Raw genomic sequence first — 10,000 nt, 5'->3', positions numbered from 1 at the left:
TTTTGATGTCACTGTGGTTCAGTGCACTAGTGCTAATATCACGTAAACTGATTACGCTATGATGGTTTCTGTTCCCTGTTCTGGCTTATGTTACGCCTGTGCAACTTTTGAATTGAAATACGATACTGATCACAATTGGTCTATTCAATTATAGTTTACGGTACCTTCTTAGAAGGCTCCCAGTCAAAGCCTTTATTTCCGGATCGTAAAATTTTGTAAACGCGGGGCCTTCTACTCTTTTACTGATATAGTATTATGTCCCTGCAAGTTGCTCTTTAGTTTCGTCTCCTCTAAAACCCCACGGGAACAATTTTTTTTTTCATCCGCAGGAGATGCCATTATATCTTTACTTGAGATCTTAAGACGCCATAAAAAAGACCTATTCAAAACACTCATAATGATATGCAAAGTTGGAGTATGCTAAAATAACGAGCTTTTCACGGCCAACTCCGAACTTCACGTGCGATTGCGTCACTGCTAACTCGACAACTTCTCGTGCGATTACGTCACTGCCTTACTTAATAAATACTGGTTTGGTGTGAGATCGTTCATTCTAGCTCAGTAAATCAGCGGAGCAACGAGGAGGCTTAGCTTCCATTTCAAGCTCGATCCAAGCCAACCGCTAGAATAAGAAACTGGCCTATTTATTACAAAGTGCGACAGCTATATTGTTACGAAGTGCGACAAGTGTTATTACAAAGTACGACAGGTATCACAAAGTGCGACAGTTTCATTACAAAGTGCGACAGGTATTACAAAGTGCGACAGAACAGGCGGTGCCAGATCAGTTTTCTATTATATTTAACTTTGATGGTCCGATGTAGACTTAATTGAAAGGGCAAAAAGAAATCAGACGCGCCAACTAATTTGTAAAAGAAAACGTGGTTATTTCACCCAAATTCACAATGACACTGTTTCTTTAAAAAAAAGGTTAAGACTGAAGGAAGCTTTCCACGGTGCAAATTTGCAGTATTCAAGAAAACGACCAGTAAGTTGATTGCATTTTTCGTCCGTATATCCTAGATAAAATAATTTTATGTTTAAGATAAAGGGTGCAAATTTGCAGTATTCAAGAAAACGACCAGTAAGTTGATTGCATTTTTCGTCCGTATATCCTAGATAAAATAATTTTATGTTTAAGATAAAGGGTGCAAATTTGCAGTATTCAAGAAAACGACCAGTAAGTTGATTGCATTTTTCGTCCGCATATCCTAGATAAAAGAATTTTATGTTTGAGATAAAGGGCCTGTGACTTCAACTTGGTAAGCCGATGCATCCAAAATGTAGAGACCGTGATTTAATCCATAAAATTCCGGTCAGGTCATCCCCTTTTTTTTCGTTTAGCATCGAGTGCGTTTCATAATTGAATCGGTCGGTCGGATTAAATAAAAAACCTAGAAAAAATCACAAGTGGTCTGGGAATCGGAGGCCTGCTTTGCTAGCATCATTGCTTTGGAACCTAGACAACAACAAGACGTGAAACCAAAATCAATATGGCGGAAAAGTTAGTTGATGTTATTGTAAAATTAAGACAACATGGCAAAAAGGATCAACTACCGAAACTCCTATTCGACAAAAAAATGGTTTAACTACGTCGTTACTTTTTTTTTTTTTTTGAAAATGGCAAAAATTTGGGTCGGTCGGACGACGCTAAACGGAGAAAAAAATAGGATGGCCTCAACGAAAAAAAAAAGGAAGAAAGATAAGCATAGTGGGGAGACAAAGTTTCAATAAAAGACGTAACCTTATCGGACATAAGAGTTTCCAAACGAGTATCAAGATGTTCATTTTTATATGCTATTACCTATGATGTCAAAAAATTGGATTCTAGATTTGAGCTCTGACCTGGGGAAAGGACAGAGAGTTGTTGTTCAGCACGAGGCAGGTGGAAAGAGCCAGCTCTCGTCGAAAGCCTTAAAACGCGCTCAAAGAAAAAGATTTTAATTTATTTGGTTATAACTTTTATCGCTCTCAGCTTTGTTTAACTTTACTAGACAAAGTGTTGCCGATTTCGGAAATGAAGTCGTGGATATTCTTAGCGAAATATTCCAAGACATCTGTTGCATCCAGCCTCATAGCGTTAATCATTGCATCACAAGTGGTCTCCATGGAAGAAAATCGAAAATCGTGTTTTTTTTTTTTATAAGTATACAGTGTATACAACATCTCAGTGGTGTGTTTTACTATTCTCTATGCAAAAAAACTCATTATTTTATACATACTGATGAAATACTAGGATTTTCCTCTTTGTAAAAAAATCATACCTCTACCGTATGCAGTGAGGATATTGCTTTTATCTTTCACATGTGAGGATATAGGTGGTGTCATGGTAACGAACTCGCTGACCTCCATAAATTATTGCTGGAAACTTAAATTGAGCAGATTCAGAGCTTCCTTAAAATACTGCTTGTTATTAATACATACAATATCTCTCACTCCAGCTTAGTGTCTCCCTTTTGACAATTCTAGATAGATATCTGTAGAAAACACACAAGAAATGAACTAAAATCAAACAAGTTTCTTGGATTTGTAGGAAAAACGCAAATTTCCACCTGCCACGTCAACGGCATCGCCACAAAAAATAATCGTGCTGCACTTGCAGCATGCATTTTAGCACAATTTTTGCGGTACACTGCGTAACATCAAGAAATGACCAATAAAAAAGGGAGACTAGGATTTCTTTATCAGCAAATTTTAATCTTTTGATTTATCATTTTATTAGAACAGACAAGCGACAACGCCAGACAATTTGAATCTGCCTTAGATTGAGAATGCCGAATGAAACAGGAACAATTGATCCTTCGACAAGGTTGAATACCACGTGGCTTGCAGTTTACATTTCTGAATTTGTCGTCATATTTCTAATAAACGGCTTCACTGTCATCACCTTTGCAAGAAATCACCATCTACGCAAGTGCACTACGTACCTGATCATAAACCTGGCTGTGGCTGATTTGCTGGTGGGAGCTGTGTCAGGGCCCATGCATATTTACCATACGCTAACCTTTAAACCTGAAAGTGGATTCAGTTGGAAAAAGTTCACAGTCATGTACTTTGAGAACATTTTTACAAATTGCTCTCTGTTTAATCTTGCCTTGCTGTCGTTGGAACGCCTTCATGCAACTTTATTTCCTTTTAGACATTCTCGAATGATGAACTGGATTTATTTAAAGACCGTTGTTTGCATTTGGCTATTAGCTCTTGTCCCGGCGTCTGCAGACGCTGCGCTAAGCTTTACTAACTTAAAAGCCTCCAAATCGTTTGGGCGTCACTCATTATAATTGTCCTTTCGACCGTCATAGTATCCTATATTATTATTATCTTTAATGTCAAAAGAAATGTCCTTCCACATCTGTCTGGGGCAGGGGCCTTCGACAGGAAAATGACAGCCACGTTATTCGTTGTCACTGCTCTCAGCACACTTTCCATTCTTCCCTGGTTTTTCTACGCTGTCCTCGGTGTAAGAGGATTCAACACACTATCCTCAAAGGCCTTATTTAATATCCGCCAGTCCGTAGATGTCTTGTTCTTCGCCAATTCCTTTGTAAATCCTATAGTTTATACCTTAAGAATGCAAGAGTTTCGGAATGCTGCGCTAATCAGGTGTCATAAGAGTACTGAACCACAACGCCAGTCTCTCCAGATGAATTGTGTAACACGCATGACAGCATCTCTGGATCCTCAAGCCCTGGGTAACAGTAGTACAAGTGACCACTTTGGAAATAGTTCTCAACCAAGAATAGTGAGAATCGAAAAGCCAGTGCAATTTGACAATCACAGCCGACCTAAGCCGAGCTGGCGAAGCACGGTTAACGCTCACATATAAACATCACGAGGAGTGCCTTTTAGTCCAAGAACGAACCAACTGTTTGCAGAGATATACCTTAAAGTTTTCGATGTTGACTCGGGAGTAATCGGAAAGAACCTAAGTGCCCGTTTCCAGGAGTCGAACCTACGTTACGATTCCCCCGATTCTATCTTCGATACTCTCTACTGAGCTGAATTTCACCTTGTTCGGGTGAATATTGTCCCGTGGCGCTGGTAGAAATGAAACTAGACGCTCCGTAGGCGTAAACTGGGTGTCCTGTGGTGCATGTTACACAAAAACAGTTGGCACTCAGTTGAGTGGTATTGAAGGCGTGAAAACTGGATTTTCCCAGGAGTAATGCTGGCTAAGCCAATCCGAAAATAACTTCTGGTAATTGAAGAAGCAGGCCAGGGGATCGAGCTCGAATGCGGCATATTTCTTTATCATCCCCAGAGGTGCTCACTCCGGGAACGAAACACTACTTAGTTTTGTTTCGTCTCCTCAGAAACGAAACGTATCTATTTTGACTTCAGGATAAACTATTTACACAGTAAGGTGTAGTGGCCAATCAAAGAAGAGTTTGTAATAACTTTTATTACAGTTGAGGCCACGTCTTAGCAGTGTTAGGTTCAGAAGGCGCAAAAACGAGGCTTTCGGGGCAAAAAAAGACTTTAGAATTTCTTATCGAAAGATTGTGTGATTTCTTGATTCTCGACTGTTTTCTTTGCTTTTTTTTCGAGTAGTTTGAGATTTGTCTGGCCTAATTGCATCGTGTATCCTATGGAAAGGCACAATATAGCATATGGATGTGTTTGTAGGGGACGAGGTGGTGTTATATTTGTGAACCAAGTCAACCCACAGTGTAATAGAACAGAGACTAATATTTCAATACCCACAATCTATTTCGGAACTGTAGTGTCTCTTCTTCTGAGAAAAACGTAAATTCTGGATAGGAACTCATTATTTACTTTTCGCATTTCACGCGCGTAATCTCTTTATATTCTTCTCTGAATGTAATCGAATGTGACCTGAAAGTCTCGCTTCCGCTCGCTCTCACACGAACACCGCTGAAACCGTGAATACCCAAACATCTAAACATCTATCTATAAACGTGACCAACACAAAAGCGATGGAAATTGATCACAAATTCCGTTTCCGTTTATTCCGTTTATTGTAGAATTTCATTATGTGATACATTTTCAATCTGCACTGCTCGCAGTTAGCAATAGCTAGTCGAGGCGAGCAGTGGTTAAATTTGTATAAAAGAGAGAAAAAGTAGAGAAAGCTAAAGTATTCAATTGTGTTTGACAAATAATACATTGTAGAACGAACAGGTATACAAATAACAAGTGTACAGAGTATACAGTCAACTAAAATAAGAAAATATTATCTAAAATCAAATCAATACAAAGTGCTACCTGAATGATTTTGGATTAGACTGAAGCGATAGACTGTTGAAAAATCCAAAGTTATCGCGTTCCATGATTTCCAAGACCTAGTGAGTAGTAATTCGAATGAGCCGAATCAACATATTTTATCTTTTCTCCCGCCCTTACCATTCCGGAAACGAAACACTATATATTTCTTTTTTAAAGGGAACCTCCACTAAAACAACAAAATAACTTTAAACCACAGAACATACTGTTTACAATTAAAATTGTTCAAACAAAAACGCTTGTTATAATATTGGCTTTCAAATTTTTCGGGCGCCGCCATCTTGAATAATTGTGACGTATCGTGGTTGCCCTATTGTTCTGACACAAAGGACGATTGTTCTGGAACAATAAGGCAACTCCGGAACGTCACAATTATTTAAGATGGCGGCGCCCGGGAATTTGAAAGCCAAGATTATAACAAGCTTTTTCTTTTTTAACAATTGTAATTGTAGACATTATGTTCCGTGGTTTAAGGTTATAATTTTGTTGTTTTTGTGGAGGTTCCCTTTAAGTAGCTCCTGGTTGAAATAGCTTCTTGTTTGTAGCGGAGCTCCGCACGCGCAGAGCACCATAGTTAAGAAAATATGGTAAACCATCGATGCGAGAAATTTTGGTTTTATAGCCATGACGTCATCGACCGTCCGTACGTCCACCCCTCCATGTATGCCAATGTGACCAGCATCATGCCAGTTTACAGCATACATATCCATGTTTTGATCAATTGACACCTGTCAAAACGAGGTATCCGCTGAGCACTATCATGTTGCCATATCGCGTGCTCAAGCTTAGAGCTCACGGAGGTCAGATGTTTTTTGAAGTTGATCACTGGCCAGGTACTGGTTTTCGATTGGATTGCAGGCTCAACCCAGGTTAGCTCATCTAAATATAAGCGAGGCTTCATTTTTCTCGCGCTTTCTGGGGCTCGACGCGGCTACACGGCCATACTAAGTCAACTATACTTCTTACACAGTCAACGCTTTTCGTGTTCAGGTGGAAAACGGTTTTGGACAATGTTTTCTTTCTGCTTTTCTCTCTAGTTTCAATCCCGTTGACATATGAGAGCTGTGGTCCACACTGGCGGCTAAGCAGTTATTTAAGTCAAGCATCGGATGGATATAAACTTAAAGCTGAGTGTTTATTTTTAATTTGCTTAGAGCTGCTTTTTTCTCTGTTTTGCAATTTTTGGCATATCTTTATTAGCTCTGATAAGGTTGCATGATGCCTTGAGGACCTAAGACTAGAAAAGAAGCGAAAGGAGAGCGAAAGAGAACGACAACGACAACGACAAAACAGAATATCAGTAATAGCTCATAAGTGGTGGAAGGAGTTACTCCACAAATTCTTTCCTTGGGAACTAAACCGTTTGTTATTTTTACGAATGCGTTATTTCAAGTGGATGCGTATTTTAAAAAGTGATTTAATGGGTTGTTCCTTTGTTCAGGAATGAAACTCAAACTTTTATTGTCAACTGGAATTAAATAACAATTATCTGTACTATTTTGGACACAAAGATAAAGTTGAATTGTTTCTTTGTTTTTCTTTAAAATGCGAGCGAACAAGTGCTTTTTTAATCCGTTCACCCAACTGGTTTTCGATGTTCCTCGACAGTGACAAAAACATTTTGCCCTTATATTATAAACACATAATCGCAATGAGTTCTCGTAAAAAACATATTTGCTGTAGAAAGAAGAAAGTAACTTCTTCCACCAAGTATGAGCTATTACTGGTATTCTGTTTTGTTTGCGTGCGTGCAAACAAGGCGTGACACTCCGTCTCAAAATTAAACCACACGCAACTAGATAAATTTCCCACCAGTGTTCAAGATCAAACCCCTTGCTGAAGAACCCTTTCCTTGAAAAATGAAACAAAAAATGGACAGCAGGCTTTCTTTCAAACAATTCTTATTGAGTTGAGTACCAATAAATATAAATCCAGACAACAGAGATCGGAGATGCATTCAAGGTGTTCGATTCCTTCAATGAACCTGTTAAACCCATATTCAATATGACAAAGTTATCACGCAATTTGCCATTTGGTTTCAGTGTTGTGCCCAACACCACAGTTTGTAAAATATTTGGAAATACAGCGTATTGCTCGACGGTCGATCGAAAGATGCAGTCGTTGTTGAAGTCCATTAATCGTCCCTTTGAAGATTCCAGATATTTATTTTTCACCGCCTGTCTTGTTTATCCAATCGAAATGCCGAGTCAGTTTTTGACTGGATTGCCATATGGCAACCCAGTAATTAATTGTGTAAAAATTATAGAACTGAGTTGACAAAAATCGCTGTCGTTGGGGCTAGGATTGTTCTTCCTTTCCGGTCAGATTTCTGTAGATGATTGCGTGAATTCGACGAAAGCACTGACAACTTACCATTTGAAAAAATTTGGGATAAAGTATCACTTAAAATCATTTTAAGGTTTTAAAAAAATTATTTTTTGCGAGCCGCCAGGCGAAACTGACCTTGCCAGCCGCTTTCTTAAGCATGACTTTCTTGTGGTACGGCATCGCGCATACCGGCGAAATTTTCGATTTCTTGGATGAGTGAGTGTGTGGGTGGGCACGCGTGACGATAGCCTGTCGGAAAGTTTTCGGATCACTATCTTATTGTTTCTGTGCTATGCTACACGTTTTGCTTTTAATTTGCGGTTGCGTTCGTTTACTTCCAGTTAAGTATTCTTTAAGTCTTTTAAGATATCCTGGCAGTGTTGAGTTGTAATCGCCATACGTGTCCTTTGGAGCGATGAACGCGATTTTTAGGTCATACAAGAAAAATATTGTTCCATTTGAATAAATGGATAAAGGTAAAGCGGAACGCACATCAACGATGGTACACACTATGCTCGCTCAAAAATTTCAGCAGGAATTTTATCCAGCTCGGTTGGCTTAATGCGTAGAGTCACGGTTGCAAACCACCTTACCCCTTAGATTAGCGACTACTCCATCATGGAATATTCTCCACAATACTGAAAGAAGTCTGAGGCGGTTCGACTGAATTGCGACAACGGAACATACGTTTGATTTCAAGACGAATATCTTTTTTGATCAATGCGTACACGACAAAATTAACGCTGGAGTTTAAATGAACGAGCAAGTACGCTACTTTCATGAGAACCGGTTCAATAGAGCAAAGCCTGTAGGTAAAGCAGAAGGATAAAGAGACAGTAAGGCTGTTACAAAGAAGAAATAACAAGATAACGGAGCCAAGAAGGCTTGTAGACAAATTTTGTCTCCTATGCCGGCTTCGAAATTTCAGCTCCTTTGGTTTGTAGTTGTGATTTATGTGAACTGCTTGGGTGATTATTTGCTTGGATACTTTTCGTGAAATAAAAACAATACGAAGATAAATGAAAATTAGTAAAAGGCAAGAAACAATGCCGAATAAAACATCCACGGCCACTCGATAATATTTTTCGATCTTCTGTTGAAAGTGATCGTTTTGAAACCAAAGGAGGCGAACAAATGTTGCAGCGAATGTGGAACTCCAGGCTATGGCCACCATTGCAATTACTCGCTCGCTTGTCACCAACGACGCATACCTCAGAGAGTGCACAATACCAATGTATCTGTCGATTGCCATGGCCCAAAGGTTCGTTGTTGAAGAAAACAGCAGAAAGTTATAAAATACAATCTGCAAGTACCAGTCACATCGAAAATAAAACTTACAGGCAAATTCACTTGGTGTGACAAACAAACCGATTGAAAAGTCTGCAATCGCCAAGGATAGAACGAACCAGTTACTGGTTACTCGCAGATGTCGTCTGCAAGTTATAAAATAAATGATGAGACCGTTTCCAGTGATTGTAAGCACAGCAATGATACCACGGATGATCCAATACCAAGTATCCAATGGTTCCGTTAAAATACCATGACTGGAACTTAGAGTATGGTTGCTGGTACTGTTCGCCATACTTCTCCATACGAAGGCCTTTGCTGTGAAGTACCGGGTTGTTTTATGCACTATTCGTTGCTCAAGGAAGAAGACACCTGACAGCTGTGTTAAGTGTTCGTCAAACCTAAATTTGCTTCAGACAAGTGGGGGATCAACTTTTTTCCTTTCAAGCCCTTGTAAATATCACTTCAATGCGCTGAAGCGTTCATGATGTTGTCAACCTTTGCCTTCGATGAAGGACCTCATTTTAACGAGGATTTAATTAAACCGGATGCCTGTATGCAGTATATCGGAAGGAACTGATAACTTTCCTTCGTTTCTGCAATTTTTCTTTTATTTTCGAATGAATGCTTTTCTGTATTGTAAATACAAACAAGATGAACTTTTGCCTAGAAAATCAAAAACAATTGAAAACAGCAAATTGAACTGGGAACTATTTGTTTCCATTACATGAGGAATCGTAAATCTCTGCCTGGATTGGTCAAAAATAAATTTTTGTTTAAACATACGGTGCACAGCTGATTACATCAACAAAGGTTCGCATTTTTAAAATTAAAGTTTTTCAGTTTGAAAAATCACAGGAAAAAACAGACAGCAGTCCACAAAACAAATAAACCTTTACCTTCACAAAGAGTATAAGGGCTTTGGGTCATACTGTTATATTCGTTTTTAAGGCTCGTTCTTTCTAACTACTTTGAATTGCTTATAAAATTGTGAACAATTAAAGAGAAACTCAAATTGAAAAACCGTGTATTAAAACCCGAGAAAAAGGAACAGCTAATGTTATTTCTGTGTTTTGCTCAATCTCAATTGACAAAAGGAACAATTGAAGATGGCAGAGATAACGGCTTCGTTAAAAGAGAA

At 38.9% G+C, this 10,000-nt stretch overlaps 1 protein-coding gene and 1 long non-coding RNA gene across 2 annotated transcripts in view; both read right to left on the bottom strand.

Annotated features, from left to right (window-relative positions):
• Nucleotides 1-2,943, bottom strand: part of LOC138043331 (uncharacterized) — a 5,551-nt gene extending 2,608 nt beyond the window's left edge. The window contains exons 1-2 of the long non-coding RNA XR_011131230.1: nucleotides 2,928-2,943; nucleotides 2,425-2,477 (exon numbers count right to left, since the gene is read on the bottom strand). This is a non-coding gene — a long non-coding RNA (uncharacterized lncRNA). The remainder of the gene's footprint in view (nucleotides 1-2,424; nucleotides 2,478-2,927) is intronic.
• A 4,185-nt stretch (nucleotides 2,944-7,128) lies between these two features.
• On the bottom strand, nucleotides 7,129-9,311 carry LOC138043327 (adenosine receptor A2a-like). The gene has a single exon (XM_068889561.1). The coding sequence runs from the start codon at nucleotides 9,152-9,154 to the stop codon at nucleotides 8,189-8,191; it is 966 nt and encodes a 321-aa protein (XP_068745662.1). The 5' UTR covers nucleotides 9,155-9,311; the 3' UTR covers nucleotides 7,129-8,188.
• Nucleotides 9,312-10,000: the final 689 nt, after the last annotated feature.

Source organism: Montipora capricornis, chromosome 3 (assembly GCF_036669925.1).
Source record: "Montipora capricornis isolate CH-2021 chromosome 3, ASM3666992v2, whole genome shotgun sequence".
Taxonomy (NCBI): Eukaryota; Metazoa; Cnidaria; class Anthozoa; order Scleractinia; family Acroporidae; genus Montipora; species Montipora capricornis.
Note: the sequence above shows the minus strand (reverse complement) of the source record. Positions and strands in the feature narration are given on the sequence as shown.